The 20,362-nt window shown below is 35.7% G+C and overlaps 4 protein-coding genes and 1 non-coding gene across 5 annotated transcripts; 2 read left to right on the top strand and 3 right to left on the bottom strand.

Annotated features, from left to right (window-relative positions):
* Positions 1 to 17: 17 nt before the first annotated feature.
* Positions 18 to 536, bottom strand: LOC132269957 (homeobox-leucine zipper protein ATHB-6-like). The gene is made up of 2 exons (XM_059771182.1): positions 244 to 536; positions 18 to 72 (listed from the first exon to the last, which is right to left on the bottom strand). Exons 1-2 carry the CDS (start codon positions 534 to 536, stop codon positions 18 to 20), a joined length of 348 nt encoding a protein of 115 aa, XP_059627165.1.
* A 4,638-nt stretch (positions 537 to 5,174) lies between these two features.
* On the top strand, positions 5,175 to 5,274 carry LOC132271998 (U6 spliceosomal RNA). The gene has a single exon (XR_009469947.1). It is a non-coding gene; the product is annotated as a U6 spliceosomal RNA (small nuclear RNA).
* Positions 5,275 to 5,530: 256 nt separating this feature from the next.
* Positions 5,531 to 7,824, top strand: LOC132269956 (uncharacterized). The gene is made up of 3 exons (XM_059771181.1): positions 5,531 to 5,848; positions 6,140 to 6,295; positions 6,388 to 7,824. The coding sequence occupies exons 1-3, from the start codon at positions 5,531 to 5,533 to the stop codon at positions 7,822 to 7,824; spliced, it is 1,911 nt and encodes a 636-aa protein (XP_059627164.1).
* Positions 7,825 to 8,249: 425 nt separating this feature from the next.
* Positions 8,250 to 14,526, bottom strand: LOC132271030 (protein RETARDED ROOT GROWTH-LIKE-like). Its single transcript, XM_059772262.1, has 7 exons — positions 14,000 to 14,526; positions 13,548 to 13,659; positions 11,904 to 12,063; positions 9,632 to 9,780; positions 9,329 to 9,480; positions 8,869 to 8,983; positions 8,250 to 8,760 (listed from the first exon to the last, which is right to left on the bottom strand). The coding sequence occupies exons 1-7, from the start codon at positions 14,404 to 14,406 to the stop codon at positions 8,620 to 8,622; spliced, it is 1,236 nt and encodes a 411-aa protein (XP_059628245.1). The 5' UTR covers positions 14,407 to 14,526; the 3' UTR covers positions 8,250 to 8,619.
* A 1,482-nt stretch (positions 14,527 to 16,008) lies between these two features.
* On the bottom strand, positions 16,009 to 20,098 carry LOC132271029 (APETALA2-like protein 3). Its single transcript, XM_059772261.1, has 10 exons — positions 19,150 to 20,098; positions 18,925 to 18,950; positions 18,782 to 18,812; positions 18,604 to 18,691; positions 18,372 to 18,517; positions 18,082 to 18,126; positions 17,871 to 17,974; positions 17,607 to 17,737; positions 17,312 to 17,416; positions 16,009 to 16,540 (listed from the first exon to the last, which is right to left on the bottom strand). Exons 1-10 carry the CDS (start codon positions 19,698 to 19,700, stop codon positions 16,349 to 16,351), a joined length of 1,419 nt encoding a protein of 472 aa, XP_059628244.1. The 5' UTR covers positions 19,701 to 20,098; the 3' UTR covers positions 16,009 to 16,348.
* Positions 20,099 to 20,362: the final 264 nt, after the last annotated feature.

The raw sequence follows: 20,362 nt of genomic DNA, 5'->3' as shown, positions 1-20,362 counted from the left end.
TTGTACGAGGAGATCCTTCATTCTCCGTTGCCAAAGGAAGAAGTTTTTCTTCCCATTAAACTTATCTGTGAACTGAAATTCAAGAGGATTAATAAAAACACTCAGAAAGTTCCAGTTCTTTTTCTGAACTGATCTCTTCTAAACACTCTCATATCAAACCATGAAATTCTCTACCTATTTGTAACCAAAAAGCCATGTAAATTGCAGCTTTATATCTTCAAGTGTGGACTACTCTGTGCGGACCTGTGGAAACTGTAATCTCTCTCTAATAGCTTTGTCTTCCAACGAGCACGTCGGTTTTGGAACCAAATGGCAACCTGTCGCGGTTGGAGACCGAGTTCAGCAGCTAATTTTGCTTTCCTCTCTGGCTCAAGCTTGTTATCTACCTCGAAAATCTTCTCCACTGCCTTCACTTGACCAGAACTCAACCACCTTTTCTTCCCGGCAATTTTTTCTTCTAGATAATCTTCTTCATCTAAACCATCTAGTATTGCCTGGAATTCCCTACTGTCGACGGCATTGTTCTTCGGATTCATCTCTGCATTGACAAACAAACAGAGAGTTAACAAATTTCCTCCAAAATTAGAATTTCACAATCGATAGAGAGAGAAAAGAAATAGAATATCAGAGCAGTACTAAATTAAAAGAAACCCTGTTACTCAGCAGACCAAAACAAACATGTACCATAGAATTAAACTTTCTTTTTCCTTCTATTATTTCCTCTGTTTTCTAAGCAGCCAAACAGAGAGAATGTGCTTAAATGAACTGAAGTTCACCGAGAGAGACGACGTAAAATGGTAAAGGACCTAAAATGGTAATTTTACATTGTCTAATTTTTTTAATAATATTTCATTTATATTAGAGAGGGTATTATCGTCATTTTACACGATCAGGACCCAATCGCACCAAATTGATAGTGTAGGGGTTTTGTTTTTACCACACAGGGACTGATATGTACTATATGGATAGTAGAGGGGGGTTTTTTGCACTTAACCCTTTTAATTTAGATTTTGGGTTCGAGAAAATAACTCAATAGATTAATCTATTACAGTACCATATAAAAAATAATTTAATATTAATTTTTATTTGATTAGTGCATTTAAGTGTCAAATAGTTCAAAACTATCTAATAATTTCTCTATTTTCTCAAAAGAAAAAAAAAATATTAAAAAATTCCTAACCAATTATTAGTTAACATACATATAGACTGTCATTCTCATTTTTTTGTTTGGTTGTAAATATGAAATGTGTAGGAATGGAACAATAATAATCATTCTATTTTTTGGTTTGACCAATTTAAATTTTAGAATGGAATAAATTTCAAATTGAATTCTCCAAAATATCCCTCTTAGTAACAAATAAATTAAATTAACAAAATGACATTTATAATAATTTTTTAACAAAAAATGGTGGTGGTGGTGGAAGGTAGCGGCGGTGGCAATGGTGGAAGGCGGCGGTGGTGGTGGTGGTGGAGGAAGGCGGCAGCGTGTTAGTGGAAGGGGGAAAGCAGTAGAGGTGGCGGTGGTGGAAAGTAGTAGATATGGCGGTAGTAGAAGGTGGTGGTGGTGGGAAGTGCTGATGATGGTAGTGGTAGAAGGTAAAGGTGGCAATGGCGGAAGGCGATGGCGGTGGTGGTGGAAAGCGGTAGTGGTGTTGGTTGGAGGGGTGAGCAGTAGTGTGGTAGTTGTTGTTAAAGGAAATAGTGGTGTTGGTAGAAAGGCGTGAAAGCCAATGGAGGTGATTGTGGCGGTGGCGGTAGTAGTGGAAAGCAGTAAAGGTGGTGGTGGGAAGTGCTGATGATGGTTGCGGTGGTGGGTGGCAGTAGCGGTGGTGGTGGTGGTGGAAGGCGGTGGAGGTGAAAGGTGGTTGTGGAAGGTGGTGATGGCGGTGATGGTGAAAGGTGGTGGAGGCGTTGGTGGTGAAAGATGGTGGTGGTGTTGAAAGGTAACAACGGTGGTGGTGGTTGCGGCAAATGAAGGCAGTGTCGGTGGTGAAAAGAGGTGGTGGTAGTGGTGATGGAAAGCGGTGTGCGATGGTGAAAGTCGGTGGTGGCTGTGGAGATGGAAGGTGGTGGTGGTGAAAAACTGATGTAATTGTGGTGGAAGGTAGTGGTAGTTTTTGGACTTAGAATATATGGATTTTTTGGAAAGTTGATTTTTAAAAAAAATTACTTAGGAATGGAATAGCCATTCCATAGATTTAGTTGTGAAATGAATTTTCATTCTAATGGAATGATTATTCCCACTTTAAATTGCATACCAAACAAATAATTAATTAAAATGGACATTTAATTCTATTTTATTCCTATACACCTAACGTAGCATGAATCATAGCAACAAATACATAAAAAATTATTTTTATAAGCAATATGCTTTGCGAGTGAATTGGCACAAAAGGAGATTCAGGTTAATTGTTCAAAATTTATAAGTCTAAAAAGAAGGGAAAAAAATTGAAATTATTATTTCTTAAAGAAATTACAAGATTAGTTCTCATCAAATCTCAAGACAATGAATTGAAGAACATATAGTGTTTAGATTGGAAGTTTTCGGAAAGAGGTAAGGAAGTAGAAGAAAAGAATGGACCGGTGCTCAGTGCATCTAGAATGAGAGGATTGCATATTATGGAGTGTTATATAAGTCATATTGATAATATTTTTTTTAAAAAAAAAAAACCTTTATTTACAAAAAGAAATGATAAAAAAATAAGAGAGCTAGAGTTTAACTTGGTTCAATTTTATAAGAACAGTTTCTATAATCAGAACTGAAAATTAGAAAACAATCCAAATTTAGTTTGGTTAAAAAAATTATGAAAATTGCTATATGAAAATTAAGTTTAGAAAATGCATGAATTCAATTAACTATTTTTCCTTTTGTATAATTCCACCAAAAAATAAAAAAACACTAACGATACCCGTCTATGCTTTATTTTACAACTAGTGAAATTTGCCTTTTCTAAAAAAAATAATACAATTCTTTCCTTTTATCTCTCCCGTATCTATTACAAATAGGATAAAAAAAATAGTTATGATTGTCCTTTCCTTTTTCTTCACTTCGCACGCGCGCACGCAAAAAAAAAAAAACGTATTATCTTTTATTTCTTTTGACAAAAAAACATAAAACCTTCCTCAACTATTAAAAATTAGTATTTTATCTTTCTGTACTACAAAATCAAACAAAACGGTACCTCTATTATCAGAAATGTGCAGTTTGACCCCTTGACAGTTGCCCACGTGAGTGGTACTTTTTTTATAATTCCATCTTTGCCCATCCATTTGACCATTGTAGCCCTCTTTCATTCTTTCTCTTCTCTCTCCACCTGCCAGCACCTACCCTTCATCTCTCTCCATAAATAGACAGATCTATATATCCCTTGTATGAACACGATATATAAACCCACATATATATAAATATAGATACACAATCTCATTTTATGTTTCTTATTTTATTTATTTATTACTGTATTACTTATTTCTATAAATGTATATAAATATAAATGCACATTGTGTAAAAAAAAAAAACCTAACCCACTTTTGTTTCCCCCTTCTCTCTCTCTGCGCGATGCCGCCAGTGCATCCGCCTTCTCTCTCAATTTCACCACCGCTGCGAACTTGTCGGCAGCCGTATCTCCATCTCCGGTGCCGTGCTCTAACCCTAAACCTCAACCAAAGCACTGTAACTTTAGCTATGGTTGGAATATCACCAAGTAGCCGTCAAGTGGTGGTGGTGGTGGTCGTCATCAGAAACAAAGTCGCGAGGAGAGAGAAAACGAAGAGAGTTGAACTTATACAGTGTTTGATAAAAGGTATTATTGACGTGTGCTTCTGATCAACGCTGACTATTTTTTTGTTGATGTGGTCAGCTATGATTGGTCAGGAACCTAAGTTTGTCATAAAAAAAAAATTTATCCCAAGCTTGTCGTCTACAAGTCATGTCCAAAGTTTGTCAGCTACCAGAATTTTCATTCCCCAACTTCTATGATTTAAAATCCAAAGCTTTTGTACATAAAATTAATAATTCTAATTTTCCGTTTGGTTCCCGGAAAATTTGCCAGAAAACGAAAAGAAATACAAGGACTAAGGAATATGAATCTTGAAAAGAAAAAGAAAAAAAGAGGAGTTTTAGAGAGAGAATGTAATTTGTAGAGAGAGGGAGGGAGAGTACCGTCTGCAGGTGGAGTTTCCTTGGACAGACTACATATATAGCATGAGGGTATTTTACAATTTTAATTTTATTTGTTTTTTTTAAAATGTTAATTATAATGGACATTTTTATAAATGTACAAGGTTAGTACCGTAAATGAGCCGGAAAGAACTGTCAGGGGTGAAACTGCTCATCTTTGATAATAGAGGTATCGACTTGTTCGATTTTATAGTTCAAGGAGGTAAAATGCTGATTTTTTATACTTGAAAGGAGTTTTATGCTTTTTTGCCTTTTCTTTTTCCTTTCACATCTTTTTCCATATCTTTCTCTTTTCCGATTGAAGAAAAAAAAATTAACGAATAGATAGACGAGATACTTTGTAAGTTAAAAGGATAAGACAAGATTCCTTTCCTATGCCAATTTGAATCTGGCATCAATCACCAAAGCTAAGCCGTGAAACTTCAGGATTAAATTTTTATAAATTATTACTTATCAAAAAAAAAAAAAAAAAATTATAAATTATTAGTACATGATTTTGGCCAATCACGACACATAATAAAAAAATTAATTGATAATTATAAAAATGCTAATGTGTCGCTTTGTGATTGACTTAAACCATATAATAATTTCTCAATTTTTAATCTTTGTAAAAGGCAATTATAAGTGGTGTTGTATCTCATATAATTCTCCTTTTTCAAAACAAATCTATCATAAGCTTACCTTTTACCTAAAAAAAAAAAAAAAAATCTATTATATCCCCTTACGCACAAACATATGTACGGTTGGGAAGATGTTTTACCGCTATGGACGGCCCTGATTACTTCACACATCACTGTACATCATAGCCGAAGAGACGGGCAGGTAGGAAAAGAACAAGATTTGAAAGGTTTGTTTTCATAGATCACCTGCAGGCTTCAATTATCACTGCAATTTTATAGAATATAACAAGTACACACCTGAGAAGCACTTCACTAGTAGTTTAAGAAATAGCTGTCATACAAGACAAATAAAACATTGTAATTAATTCTAATAAAGAATAACCTCCATTAGGTTAGATTCAATAAAAAGACACAGAATATTAGCATGGTCCATGCGCAAGGATGACACATACAAATTGAGAAATGGTCCAAATATTTTACCTACCCGAAGGGGGAAAAAAACATAAAATTAACCCAAGAAACAATGATCATCTAGAAACTAAAGGGTTGAACAAGTCAAAAAGACAATCCCACAAAATCATTCTATTATATAAATACTGTTTTTCAAGTTTGCTTACATAATCAGAAGGTTACTTGGAACTGATCTTAAATGTCAACACCCAGAAAACAACTTGGCCATTGCAATTTTGAACCAAAATAAGATCAGACACGCTACGAAACTTGGGAATCCAAGATGAGGAAGTGGAATATTTGTACTGCTAGATCGGAAACTAGGAGTTGTAAGCTCCACCTCATAATATGTGATCTTGATGGTTTACCGATGGAACACATAAAGGAGGAGGAAAATTATACCATTGAAGTACAGATAGAATGGAGAGTTGCTAGGAAAAGTTACCTATCGAAAAGAGCTGTTGGAAGGAATCTCACCTCAAAACAGCAAATAAACTCTTGCGGATGTGTCCATTGGGAAGAAGGTTTTGAAAGAAACTGCAAGTTGAAACTGAAGGACTCCAAGAGTTTCAGAAGCTGGATCATTAACCTTGAGGTTCATGTAAGTACAAACTCCTGATAAGGTAAAAAATCTGCTTTGTTCATTTTTCTCCTTGATAAGGTAAACAATCTCAGTTTTCTAAGAACAATTTTCCATTTTTTTTATAACTGAAAATAAGAAAACCGTACAAAAAATCTGTTTGGATAGTTTCTGAAAACTCAATTAAAAAAAGGTTTGTTTTCATAGAATTGTATAATATGGTTCAGTTTTTTATTTCAGAAAACTGAACCAAACAGTTAGTTTCAATATTAAGTATGCAAATAAAATTTTAAAAAACAAAATAATTACCAGGGATCAGGTGCAGGATCAAACAGCACAGCTTCAGTTATAGCCAAACATAGAATGGATATTGCTGATTTTGCCGGTCCAACCGAAACTTCGGAGAAAATTGTCAGACTTCCAGTCAGGTGCAACATCGGTGGCTCCAATCTCGAGGCCAGACTAACAGTAAGTCGTACTTTTCTTCTTCTTCTTTTTTTCCAAGCTCAACTAGATCCTGCCAAAGTACTTGGACATAATTGAAAAATACTGTACTGCAGGTAAAACTCAGTTTCTTTGAATTCCAAACCAAATATATCAACAGCATTATACACCCTCTTTCTCCAACCAAGCTACTACCATCTCTATCATCATGCATAACTTTTCAGAGTCAAACCAGTAACAAGATGGGCAGCCCCACTTCAGAATCAGATGAGGACTCTGAGCCTAGCTACAGGAGCCTAGTTGCAACAAATCTACTCATCAGGGGCCTTGCAGATCACAAGCCTGAATATGGCACGGTTGAGAGCTGGGAGGAAGACCAGCCATTAAGTTACCAGACCATGCAGAAACCTTCTTTAGCCAGGCTACTTTCATGGAATAATATAAGGCCTAGTTTTAGTGTTCTGGATCCTCTCAGAGATGCACCACTGTTAAACAAAGCATATGGTGAAAATGGAGGGGATGATATTGACAATGACCGCCGCTGCCACTTATCACTCTCACAACCAGTACAGGATCAGATCAATATCGTCAATAATGATTTAAAACCTACTGGATTTGTGGACAGTGATCCGTTTGAGATAGGAAACTGGGAAAAGAGAAAGCTGGTAAGTAGAGATGGAAGATTGGAGCTAGTGACAGAAATTTTTCTGGCTAACATTGACCAACGGAGTGAGAAAGCATCAGGTGAAGGTGCCTGTACAGTTCTAGCAGCCGTTATCGCCGATTGGCTGCACCAGAACCCGGGAATCTTACCACTGCGATGCCAATTTGATAAATTGATCAGTGAAGGATCTTCATTGTGGAGAAACCTTTGCAAAGAAGAGACTAATAAGGAGAAATTCTTGGATCAGCACTTTGACCTTGATACTGTCTTACAAGCACAAGTTCGGCCATTGGTGGTGGTTTCTGAGAAGTCCTACGTGGGTTTCTTTGAACTTGAAAATATTCCAAATCAGTTGGAGTTCCTCCAAGGTGCTATGTCTTTTGACACTATATGGGAGGAGCTCCAAAGCAGTCAATCAGCGTCAAAGGAACAAATCTACGTTGTGAGTTGGAATGATCATTTTTTCGTTCTTAAAATAGAAAAGGATGCAATTTACACAATTGACACATTAGGGGAGAGGTTGTTTGAGGGATGCAATAAAGCCTACATAGTGAAGTTCAACAGAGAAAGTAAGGTCCATAGACTGCAACCAGAGACGAGCAATGCAGAGGTGGATTCAGAAAGAAGTGTCGAAAGTCATCCAAATAGTGCGGGAGAAGATGACGAAATTAAAAGTTTCAAGCAATTAATATGTGAAGGCCAGTCTTCCTGCAAAGAGTTTATCAAAGGGTTTCTTGCAGCTCTCCCACTAAGAGAATTGCAAGCTGACATCAAAAGGGGAATCATTGGAGAAGTTCCTCTCCATCATCTCCTGCAAATTGAGTTCCAATACACAATTCCATGCAACAAGAACTCAGACAAACAGGGAGATCAAATCCTAATAGATTAGCCCTGCAGAGTAGTAAGTATGAATGGACTCGTGAATCACTAGATCATGCCTAATGTTCCCCAAAAGTTGGCCCTTCGCTTTATGTGAAAGCTTTAGAAGGATGTACTAATGTTTAAAAAAATAAATAATATTTCTGCAGATTATAGCTGCAGATAAATGAACTCCAAATCATCACATACAAACCTGCTACAGCTATTAATGAAAGTAAATTATATTTTAAATACAGAATACCTGCAATATTCTTTTTTCCCCGTATAAGTAGCATTCTTTATTTCCCCTATAAACATGTTGAGTCAAACTTGCAAAGCACGTGAAGACGCTGCAATGAGAAACTCCTTTCGGCAGATCTAAAATTCTAGAAATAAAGGCTGAAAAAGGAGTATCAAAAACATAAAGAACAAAATAAACAAGCAAACTCGTGCATCTTATTCCAAATGAGCGTATCAAGACACCTTGAAAAATACACTATAGCAAGAAAAATAATTGATGTGATGCATAATTCCCAACATTACTAAGGATTTCACACAAGATCATGTGTTTTATTTCTATTCAAATGGAATCGGTACAGTTACTGTATAACAAGTCAAAACTTTACAGATTCAGAAAGATACTATTGTAGAATTGCAATCATCACCAAATTCTAAAAGACACTCCAAATCACAATTTGAAAGGATAAATGAGGAGTGCAAGATAAGCTGCATATAGAAAACTAATTGGAGGGCAAATACATACAGCAAGTCTATCCTAAATCAAAACTGAACTTGGTTCCAATCTCAAGCAACACTGGAAGCCAGGCTATAGAGAAGTAATGGCAGACTTATGGGCAATGTCATAAACAGATATGAGAATTTCAGCGCCTATCAATATAATAATGAGCCATTCCAGAAAATCTGATTTCCTATTTTGAAGAATCTCCTGAAGAAAGCGAATATTGTGCTGCAAGAAAAAATAAAAATATCACCACTACATTCATGTCAACTGAACACAATTCTCCAATTTGTAAAATATTTTATCAAGAACTCAACGGCAAAAGAAATACTGTACCTCCACAAATTTCAACTTGAAATCAAGACTTTGAAATCTTTGGGTCAATTCAAATTCATCTCTAAGATATTCCCAAATCTGAGCGTATTTGGCATCCTTCCAGGCAATGTCTGATCTGAATAAACCAAAGAATTTTTGACATTTACACCACATAAATGATGCAAGGGCCTATTACAATTATACGATATGAAAAAAAAGGGTAAATGATAGTGATACAAGATTGGACATTTTAGGAAGGTTCGAGTCTCCCCGAGAGCATTGTAGGAGTTCTTTGCCAGGACAAAAAAAAAATTAAAAGAACCAATAAAAACTAATAGTAATATATACTCAAACCTGAAAAACTAATAGTAATTCCTTATATGCATTTTTGTAGGCTTTTCAAAATGATGGGTGCAATGTCAAATTTTGAAATAGTAAATTTGAATTTTTTTGCCATCCATACTTGCTATAAAACTATTACCTTTCAAAAAGTCCAAGCTTAAGAATCACATCAGCTAAATTAGAATTTGCCTTCCCCACTAACTGAAAAAGTTTTTTCCTTTCCATTGTAAAGGTTCCCGTCTTCTCCATCCCACGATTAATGTCAGTGAATTCTGCAACCATTCCGTCAACCTTAAAGGGGAAAAAATATTCTGTGAATACCTTTTACATCAAGCATCATGTGGCTGACCTCATTCATATGGGAATAAGGTAATGATGATGATGACCTTTATATCAAGCATAAACTTTCAAATGTGAACTTTTAAGCAAATATTGTACATACCTGGCGTACATAGTAATCAAGAGCAATACTCTGCCCAAGAACACTGCCAATGGTACGAATTCCATCAATATTTAAGTACTGCAACGTTATGTAATCTAATCCACCTTGCATCCATGTGTCTAATGTTGGCTTCTCTCTCACCTCATACTCTACATTTTGAAACACAAATAATTGTTCAGGCAACTGGAAATTTTGAAATAGAAAAGTGAAGCATCTCACACAGTGCTCAGAAAACTATCAAACCAACCAAAAAACAGATAAAATAACAATAGCGACCGTCTAACCTGAAAGCAAAACAAAGATAATCTAAAAGAACCCTAATCCGTTTCATGTTATAATACTAAAAGAAAATTTAACATATCAATTTACAAAATGTCCCTCATCAGTGGTGTTGAGATTAAAATGGAAATGATTTAGTCCTTTTGAGTTTTGGCAGGGAAGCACATTAACAATAGACTTCCCAAGGATCATGACAGTTGTACACTGACTAGTGTATGGAATTTCTGGATACAAATACAACTGGACAAATGCATCTGTGACCTCTTAAAGAGCTAGAAAGTGTTAGTGACTGCTAGTTAAGGCCAATAGTAAAGGCACTAAGAAATGGTGGTAACTGGAAAGGTGACACTTCATTTGATAAATGAACTTCAAGAAGGGTCTATCTTTCCCAGGCCTCCTTTTTTCTTCTGACTGTGGGGTAAAGGTCTTTCTTTTGCAATTTACAGTTGCAATTTGAGCCACATCAATAGAATTTTATTTACTGACGGTGCTTCACAACAATTCCAAAATATCCATAAGTAAACAGTTCATCCAAGGGATTGATGCAACATCTAGAAATTACATTACAAAAATGAACTTGTAAATAAAAAATCAACTAGGATCCTTCAGACGTGCAGCCACTTCAAACAACTTCAAAATCAGTTAATTAACATATTGACCAAAAATATAAAAGGAGGGTCCAAGTGAATCTCCAGTTGGACTACTTGACCCTTCAGCATCTATTCATTTGTGGCCATTTGAAGGACACAAAACTGACAGTCTTCAGCCTTCATATCAAGGCCCCTTCTAACACCTGACATGATCAATTAGGATCATGCAGAAATTGACCCCTTCAAACAACCTGAAAATAATTGAAATCAAAATATTGACAAGATATAACAGAAGGTTCTACGTCTTTAGTTGGATTACTTGACATTTCAATGTCAATTCATTTGTGGCCATTTGAAAGGACACAAAAATTACCTTTTTCAGCATTTATGCCATAAATGCAAAGAAGATAACAGTTGCAAGCCCCCTTCTTTTTCTTCTCTTTTTTGCTTGATAATTATTATCAATTTCAAGCTATCTGCTCTTGTCTTAACACTAAAGTTATTTTAAGCTAAGTCTTACACTTCTCTTCAATTCCAAATGCTCATTTCTTTTTTTCTTTTTCTTTTTTTTTGATAAGTAATCAGAGAATATAATGGAGGTAAATGTCATCCATTTACATTGGAGAACAACTCCATCTGAAAAGTGGAAAGTCTCAAGCAGAAAGGATGGATATTCGGTTTGATATATGCACATATAAAATCCTTGAAATTATTTTCTCATCAATATATATGATAAGAAGATTCCCAAGAAGTACTTTGTGCAATGATTCTGAAATCAAATAAAACAGCAAAAAATAAAATCAAAAGCAAAAAGAAAAACCGAGAAGACTTGCACTAAAGTTATTTCAAGCTAAGTCTAACACTTCTCTTCAATTCCAAATGCTCATTTCTTTTTTCTTTTTCTTTTTTTTTTTTTTTTTATTTTTTTTTTTTATAAGTAATCAGAGAATATAATGGAGGTAAGTGTCATCCAATTACATTGGAGAACAACTCCATCTGAAAAGTGGAGAAGTCTCAAGCAGAAAGGATGGATATTCGGTTTGATATATGCACAGATAAAATCCTTGAAATCATGTTCTCATCAATATATATGATAAGAAGATTCCCAAGAAGAACTTTGTGCGATGATTCTGAAATCAAATAAAACAGCAAAAAATAAAATCAAAAGCAAAAAGAAAAACCAAGAAGACCAGCCAACTAAAAAGAAGAGGATATGAATGGAGGAAGAGAAGAGGAGCCCCCCAAAGCCCTAAATCGTAGTATTACCCAGATGCACGTTTCACATCGAACTTTAATGTATCATGCATCAAATTAAAAGAAAGTATTAAAGGATTTTTTTCTTTTTTAAGAAAAAGTTTAAAAATTGTAGTTCTTCTATATGAATAATATTATGAAAAGCTTACCATCCTTTCTCATCTCGGGTAGCAATGCTGAAGCATACTTCTCTACAATTTTCAGATATCCATCGACTTCATGATCGGGAACATTAAATAAGACAATTGAGCCATACTGAAAAACTACCATATAACAGCAATCATTTCCACTTAAGCTGGCACCCAAACCCTGAAACAGAGAACATCGTACCATTTTTAGAAAAACTTTCAGTTCGATGTATCATGTACAAGAAAATTAAGAAGCTTTTGGGTTGAAAGTGGAACCAGAAGACTAAATGTGCATCACATGTTGCATTGTCAGATATTATAAATATTATTACTCAGCATCTAGAGAAAGTAGATAAGGCAAGGTGTGACACTAAAACCTACCATGCAGTAAGAAATTAACAAGAGCAACATCCAAACTCAACCATCCTTGGATTTGCTGTCAGCTTAAACCAATCTAATTGATTGTTAAATGTGGAGGTAGTAAAAGAAGTGTCATACAACTCAATCGTACAATACTCCAGATTTCCATAACCTCCCTGAACAGAATGCCCTTCACTCTAAAGAGGATGATGAATAACAGGAAGCATCTCATTCGTACAAGATGTGAAGCTAAATGGTAACATATGGTCAAGGAACCATTATGAGCTATAGGACCATCATATTAACCTCCATTACATGGAAAGGGCTGAAACTAAGGGAAAGGAGAAAGAAAACAGTGCAGTTCTCAGTAAGTCTCATCCGTCCCACAAATATTTTTTTCCTAGTTGGTACACTCACACACACGTCTCTCCTGAAACTTGAACCCTTGACCTCCCTTTGGGAGGTAAGAGGCTGATACCGCTAGGCCACTAGCCCATTGGTCGTCCCACAAATATAATGATTCACCTTATCACAATTACTTCTAGAGAGCACTAAAACTGTCTCCAACCACACTTTGCCTAAGAAACTACATCCCATGCCTAAGAAACTGCATTATCTTTTGTTGTGCTGAGAACAATTGACCACAATACAACAAAAGAGTTAGCCATTTTCCACTTCTCAAATAAAAAATCTGAATTAGTAACTCTACCATCCGATTTCTACATATCAAAATTTAATTTGCACAAGCCAAATTTACAGATAAAACCCAAGCAAGTTATATTCCAACAATTATCGTTTCGGTAACAGATGAATTAAGTTTCAAGCCAGTAAAAAGCTTCAGTATCCTTACTAAAAGTGAATTTTGGATCTTTGCTATTCTTGCTAAAAACGTTAGTAAGCCTGATACTTCAATGGGCACAAACATCATACTTTTATTGTTAGAGCAATTAGATAGCCATTCATTCCTACAAAATCCGTATAGCACAGAATTGACATTTACGAGTGGTCTGAATGTCTGATTCTCTGACATGTGCAAATCTTGGTGAAAAAAATCTCTTGTTTTGATGATATTCATAAATTCCATGAAAATTTTACTAAAGGGTCATTAATTATTGTGGTCTCTACCTGCATTTTCATGCCTTAACAACCCAAGATTTTACCACTGCACCAAGTAGTGGTGCACCTCTGCGTAAAATCTATAGGATATAATGCACAATACAGTAATAACTGTTCAAATTAACAAACAAAAAGCAATCAAACATATTAGACTTGTTTAAGGTCAATAAAACAAGAAGAAAAACTTACATTCGGCTCAGAATTAATAATGCCAAATCTTAGAACAACGTAGTTAGTCATGCGGGAAGTAGGCGGGATGAAGTAGAGTCTGTTCTGTTCCACCAAGCTTCTCAAATCCACACTACACCAAAAAAACCAACATGAAATTCAACATGCCAGTTTATCACTTATAATCCATTTAAATTAACATTTAAGACATGAGTTTTAGTTTCTTAAATTACAAACATATAAAATAATTAATTTTGCTGCAAAATAACAACAAAACAATGCCATGAACACCAGCCACCGGACCTATTTTCTTTAGAAATATCAGCAAAAATTCAATGGACACGACTAAAATGCTTGTTCTGCTTATCAAAACATAATAATACTTCTATGACAAAGGGTTCCATAAGAACAAATCCATTAAGCAAGCCATAACTAGTCACATAAACTCCATAACTAAATAATGAGAATCAAACCTGGTAGAGAAGAAGTAAGCCCTAACTGGAATAGAAGCCCTAATATCCTCCTCACTCACCCCTCCATTGCTCCCATCCCCAACCTCCGAGCACGAAACAGGCTCGTTCCAATCCACTGTATTTGCCGACGAAATCGTTGAAATGCATTTCGCGACGACGAAGCTCGAATCAGAGCCAAAAATGAAACCGCTTCGTGAGTTGAGGTTCGAAAAACGATGGAATTGGCCGAAGTTTAGGGTTTTAGGGAGATAGAATGCAACAGGGCGATTTGGTGGGGGGTTTTGGAGGAGAGTGCTAGGGTTTGAGAGTGTGAGGAGTGTTCTAAATGTATTAAGCTTTGATGTTGAAGAATCGGAAGAGAGAGAGGATGAGAGAGCATTGAACGAACGGTGTCTCCACATCTTCATCTGAGCATCGGTGTTAGCGTGGTGTGGTGCTCGTGTGTGTATAGAGAGAATGTGTTTGGGTGCATTGGTGACCTTCTGCAACTTGTGTTGCGTATGCACAATCTCGGGTGCAATTCGAGCGGGCTAACCCAATTTTTTCAAGGGTTTTGTTTTGAACCACTATTTTTACAGTACTAGTAATGAATTAGGACCCGAATCCAATTTATGTAAAATGGGTGTGGACATCACTCGCATATAAATTGAATTTGCTACACTATAAATCATTATTTCTATTTTTTATACCAAGAGACCATAAGGTTTGAATTTTGGATTTCATTTATTTTTTTATTAATGAGAAATACACAACATTCACACACCTAAGTTGTCACTTTGGAGATTCGAACTTTCACCGTCCATTTTAAAAAATATATAAAGTATCATTAAATCACAAACTTTTATATTGGATTTTGTATTGAATTGTCTTAATTTGTTTTGACCTAAAATATATATTTTTCATACAAAACTTTTTCATGTGAATGTTTTTATTTTTTTCTATTTTTTGGTGTTTGATGATAAGTTTAAAAATATTTTTTGAGATTTTTTTTTTTTAAAATATTGGGTACAAATGGAATCCAAAATATAGGCACATATAAGCTATTGTTATTATGAAAACTTCCCATTATAGTGTCATTGTACACATGTTAAACTACTTATTAGTACTTACAAATTTCATTTTCTGATTCGACGTACTTGAAGAATTAAATGAAAATAAACTTCCAATACCTTTGAGTAACTATACTGAAAAAGAGATCAAAGGTTTCATTACGTACACAATCAGATAATTTTGGGAAAAGTTCTGTTAATTTTTAGTTAAGTAGAAAAAAGAGAGAAAATGAATAACAGTATAACCTCACCTCATTTTAAGCAGGGAAAAATAAATCAACTTATTCAATGTCACACACCGGATTTAGGTAAAGAAAAGAATGATATTTTTTATGAGAGTTGTACATATAGCTTTGATGTAGTAATGAATTGTTTTGTGTTAATGGAAATATGGGTTGGAGTGTTAGTTTGAATTAGAATTGCAATGCATGTTTGTTTAAATTTAGAGAAGATATTTAGTGTGCCGGGCATGCTACGTCATTGGTATGTCAGATAACAATTATATTGATTCTCATTAGGTAGGTATACCAATGATTTGAAACATTAAAGCTGACCCTTTGTCATATTTGAAATGTAAGTAGAGAACAAAATAAATGAAATAATTATTTTTTTTTGCTTTTACTTTGTGTACATTAAGGGATAAAACACAATTTCATTTATTTTGAATAATAATTAAAAAATAAAAAATAAAAAAAGACTACTGTATTTAACTGGTTAGGTTCTTTCTCCTCCCTCATCATTTCCTCTCTCTTAATTGTAGAAACAAACACAGAATAAGTTATCCATCATTCTCACCTTTCTTTTCCATCCAACTCATTCAATCAGGATGCTCTCTGTCACAATGCATATGTTTTCCAACCAAAAAATCCCAGGATGAATTCAATCCTTAGTATAGGGATTTTCTTCCAAGAATGTATCAATTAGGGAATGTTCAGAGGTTATTTTCATAACAGGAAAATATCAAAAGCCAAGCCGAACCGAGCTCAATCTCTCTAAAATCACACAAATCAAGCTTGAACACACATTGAAAGGAGCTTAATTGTCCAAGTTTGAGCCAAGCTCCAGAAAGAAACAATATTACTTAGATTGGCTCGATTAATATGGAGTCCTAGCCACACAAATCATAAACAAATAAAAAAAAATTCGTATGCTACTTTAATTGGTCTACCTTCCTGCCCACCTGAACTTCCAAAGAAATGTAGTCAAATTGTTGTATGCACAGTATCTTTTTAGCCCTTGAAATTGTGGAAATGAAAAGTGCTATATGAGGGAGTTGAAGGCCAGTTTCTGTGGGCTTTTGTCATGTCATGTGTGGATTTAGCGGCGGAAATGTAGTTGACAAAGCAGTGGCAGAAGAGAATCCTGATGATGCTGCATTAGAGAATAGCGGCAGTGGCACGGGGTTGAACATGCCTTGACCTTGCATTTGCCATGTCCATTTTGAGAATACTGGAGAGGGAATAGCTTCACTCCCCTTTCTTATTGCTCTTTCCTGTCAAAAACACCAAAAAAAAAAAAAAAAAAAAAGGGGAAATCGCCATCATTTGTAGCATATCTTAGTCAATAATTGCTTCTTGTTGTTGAGGGTGGTTTTCTCATTGAAGTGTTAAGCAAAGCAAAGTTGGCTCATCTCACACTGCACTATATAGGAAAAGGGAGGGTAATAAAACGCGAACAAAAAGCATGGTTTAGGAGCAGCCTTGGCACTATAACATGCTCAGTGGAGAAGAGGGGCACCAGATATAGCTCATTGATGTCATGAAGTCGCGATATACTGATAAAATACATTCCTGAATTAAGGTCCATAACTAAACACAACATTAAGTCGTGACTGCGGCGCATGTATAGAGAAAGATTTCTATTGTTACCATGTTAATTAGAGCATTCCTATACATTTCCATATTTTGGCATATAAAGAATTTTGTGTTATGGTAAAAATGTTAACATTGACACAGTGACAAAAATGTGGAGGCCATTAAGCAGCCCTCCTCAGCAATTTCTAACTCCATTATGTTTACGGTAAAGGAAACAAGCATTGCCTGAAAGTTCTAATTTAGTTAGAGAAGGTTTCTTAGGAGGCTAAGCTTAAGTTAAGAATACAGCTAATTGTTGAAGGCAATTTCGGTGAAGTAAAAGAAATAATGATTACTGTATATACAAGTCTATGCAAGGAAGCAGACATATCATGGATGGTTGCTTAGCAAACTCTTGAAATGATGGAAATTATTATTGTGCCTTCTATCATATAGTCGAAGATATTCACCTCATAGTTTGTGGGATACATGCTAGACCACATGGGAGGATGCTTTGATGGCATAAGACCATGGGGAATTTGTAACCCCATAGGAGCAGAAACAGAGCTCTCAACCTATGCAATAACACAAAAGGGTTTTGAACCATCAATAAGTTAAACAGGATAAAAATAACCACAAAAATTTTGACCTCCAAAATGGTGGAATAACCAAGTTGTATGGGGATTCTTAAATTTCTACTATAACAATGAGAGTTTCTAAGGATAAAGGGTTGATGAAAACGCGTCAGCAAGATAACAAGAATACCTTTGATCTTTTTCCATCAGGCATTTCAGAAGAAGCGCAATGGAAGTTCAGATCTCTGATGTTGTTGTTGCTCTTAGGACCATACGAAGGGGATGAAATCCAGAGATTCAGATCAAGATTGTGGCCAGTGACTGCACATATACAATTAGGAAATCCGTCGTACATATAAGCTAACAGAGAATCCCTCGGTTCAATTACAAGCAAACCCCAAAAAACTTTTCATTTCATAAATCATAAAAACAGATAGAAATGAAATGATAATACCTCCATCATTGGCACCCAGAACTCTCCCCACTTCGTTGGTACTAGGCTCAAAGTTGGTGACAGCTTCCCGTCCATTGCATTCGATGGTTGCTTTATCATAGGCCCTGGATTCAGAAAAAAGAAACGGATATTTTGTTGGATGAACCCAAGAAAATTTAAGATGTCAGAGCAAGAAATTCAGTGTGGAGTATGCATTGATGAATGCTAGTACCTTGCAGCTTCCTCTTCATTGTCAAATAACCCAAGATACATATACCTGCAAGAAATCATCATAATATCATAGATAAGGAGTGTCCCATAGCATTTCTTCTTCAAAATAACCATCCTACATTTCATCTTTGCTAACTACAATATGAAAGTTCACAATGATAAGTTTCTCAAAAACCAAATTAGTGTTCACCAAACTGTGTGCAAGTTTCTAAATTAACTTCTACATCTCTATTAGTTGAAGTTTAAACTTGTAATGGCAATAAAATGAACATAAGTTTAGTGGCTTCTCACTTTTTCCCTAGTAATTGACCCATCCGAGCTTCCCATCGACCACATTTGTGTAGGGTCACTCCTCTATATTTTGAGCTTCCCCGAGAGAACCCAGTGCCTTGGCGACGGAGTACTTGCACACACTCTTCTTTAGTTAGGTTCTCCATCTGCATAACAACTTAAAAGAAATAAATATGCAATACAAATTGCCTCAGAAAAAACTACCAGCCAGTAGTCATCAATGCTATTCCACCTGTTTCATATCTTCCTTGTAATCACTTATATTGAAATTGATATCAGCATCAACTCCCCTAAATTTGATTGCAGCACGATCATACACTCTGAATATTAATAAATTGAATTATGAGAAATTCACACAACCACCAAACCATCCAAAATTTAAGTGTTTAAACTCCCAAATGGAGTCTCACCTAGCAGCCACATGAGCAGTGTCAAATCCACCTAAATCAACCGGCATAGAAATTAATTAAACAACACCATCTATTGATGTAATTCACAAATGATTCTCTCTACACATATATATTCAAAATGAAGCAAATAGATCAGGTTTTACCCAAGTACACTTGCTTCCCACAATCCCTGCACACACAAATACAAATTCAATTAAGATCATGCAAGGAGAGGAACATTGGAGACATGAACAATCTGAATTCACTAATTAACACAATCATTCGATATATAAATTATCTCATTCCATCAACAGGTACATACATACATACATACATATATATATATATATATATATATATATATGGACAAACAGATAAGCATATGTTACCAGATATGTGATTCCCATCGTCCAGTTCTCCTGTAAAACGTAACTCCGCGGTACTGTGAGCTCCGAGACCTTGGCCCTCTCCGGCTCTTCGTCTTCTGCTGCTTTGGTTGCTGAGAACTTCTCAATTCTGGCTCTAAAGCTGACTCCGGAGCCGAGAGATTCAACCATTGTGACCGCAACAAAGACATGGCTGAAGATGATCCAGAGACAAAACCCGTCGAATCACCAATATCTCCGTCTCCGGCGACCGGGAAAAGTTGCATTGTAACTAAGGGCGAAGCCGAATTATCATCGCATTCGGCTTCGATCTCGATAATGTTTACGGTGCTATCTTTGCCTTTGTTTAAGATATCGAAATTGAAAGGAGAGATGGAGTCTTCGTCTCCTCCAATTTTGGGAGCTTCGTCGGAGTTGATGACAGAGGAATTTGGAGTTCCTGAATCATCCATTTGAGCTCCGACACCTCGCGGAAGCTTCTCGATTGTGATCATTGCCTTGCTTTCACCGCAAGTTGAATCTACAGAGTCTATATCAACATTGAGATCCAACATTTCTCTCTATGTGTGTGTGTGTGTTTAGTTTCTGATTATATTGATCTTCAAGGCATAGTTGCTTCCATAGAGCATTGAAATTTTAATTCACAGAAAGCTATCACGATGGTGATGAGAGAGGGAGTGGTGGGATCGGCAAAATTGAATTGAACAAATGAGGAAAAAACAGATATAGAAATTAAGAGAGAGGGAGAGAGAGAGAAAATTGAGAGTGAAACTTGTGTTGCTGTCTCTGTAACGGCCAGCGAACAGAGAATTGCCAAACTGAGAGGTCAGTTGCATTTTAGAGAGAGAAAGAGAGGGGCCGAGTGATGGTGATGAAATTAACGGCCATTTGTCGGGTTTTGTGGGAAGAGGAGAGACAAATGTATATATGGAGAGAGAGAGAGAGAGAGAGAGAGGACTACGAAAGAAAATTAGCGTTTGCGTTTGTGTTAGTGTGTGTGTGTGTGTGTGTGAGGGGTAATAAGGTAAACAGGGTGTGAAGACGGTAAGCTTGTGAATGAAAGCAACATATACGACGTGGGAACTGTGAGCGAAGGTAATATCATTTTTTTATTATTATTATTTTTTTATAAGGCAAGAAGAAATAGAAGTTAAATTAGTAAATACAGTGAGTCGAAACTTAATATTTCAAAATTTACTGAAGGCACTAACACATT

Source organism: Cornus florida, unplaced genomic scaffold, assembly GCF_030987335.1.
Source record: "Cornus florida cultivar Cherokee Brave unplaced genomic scaffold, ASM3098733v1 CherokeeBrave_3.0.0_Hap2_Chr08, whole genome shotgun sequence".
Classification (NCBI taxonomy): Eukaryota; Viridiplantae; Streptophyta; class Magnoliopsida; order Cornales; family Cornaceae; genus Cornus; species Cornus florida.
Note: the sequence above shows the minus strand (reverse complement) of the source record. Positions and strands in the feature narration are given on the sequence as shown.

Excerpts from the sequence above, each read along its gene's own strand:
- LOC132269957 (XM_059771182.1), bottom strand. The coding sequence starts at position 536 with ATGAATCCGAAGAACAATGCCGTCGACAGTAGGGAATTCCAGGCAATA. Across the intron at positions 73-243 it reads AGAGATTACAGTTTCCACAG|TTCACAGATAAGTTTAATGG; the intron begins GTCCGCACAGAG and ends CTTGAATTTCAG.
- LOC132269956 (XM_059771181.1), top strand. The coding sequence starts at position 5,531 with ATGAGGAAGTGGAATATTTGTACTGCTAGATCGGAAACTAGGAGTTGT. Across the intron at positions 5,849-6,139 it reads TCATTAACCTTGAGGTTCAT|GGATCAGGTGCAGGATCAAA; the intron begins GTAAGTACAAAC and ends AATAATTACCAG. Across the intron at positions 6,296-6,387 it reads ATCTCGAGGCCAGACTAACA|GTAAAACTCAGTTTCTTTGA; the intron begins GTAAGTCGTACT and ends ACTGTACTGCAG.
- LOC132271029 (XM_059772261.1), bottom strand. The coding sequence starts at position 19,700 with ATGTTGGATCTCAATGTTGATATAGACTCTGTAGATTCAACTTGCGGT. Across the intron at positions 18,813-18,924 it reads TGGGAAGCAAGTGTACTTGG|GTGGATTTGACACTGCTCAT; the intron begins GTAAAACCTGAT and ends CGGTTGATTTAG. Across the intron at positions 17,417-17,606 it reads CTGATGGAAAAAGATCAAAG|GTTGAGAGCTCTGTTTCTGC; the intron begins GTATTCTTGTTA and ends GTTATTGCATAG.
- LOC132271030 (XM_059772262.1), bottom strand. The coding sequence starts at position 14,406 with ATGAAGATGTGGAGACACCGTTCGTTCAATGCTCTCTCATCCTCTCTC. Across the intron at positions 12,064-13,547 it reads TTATTAATTCTGAGCCGAAT|GGTTTGGGTGCCAGCTTAAG; the intron begins GTAAGTTTTTCT and ends TCTCTGTTTCAG. Across the intron at positions 8,761-8,868 it reads TCAAGTTGAAATTTGTGGAG|CACAATATTCGCTTTCTTCA; the intron begins GTACAGTATTTC and ends TTTTTCTTGCAG.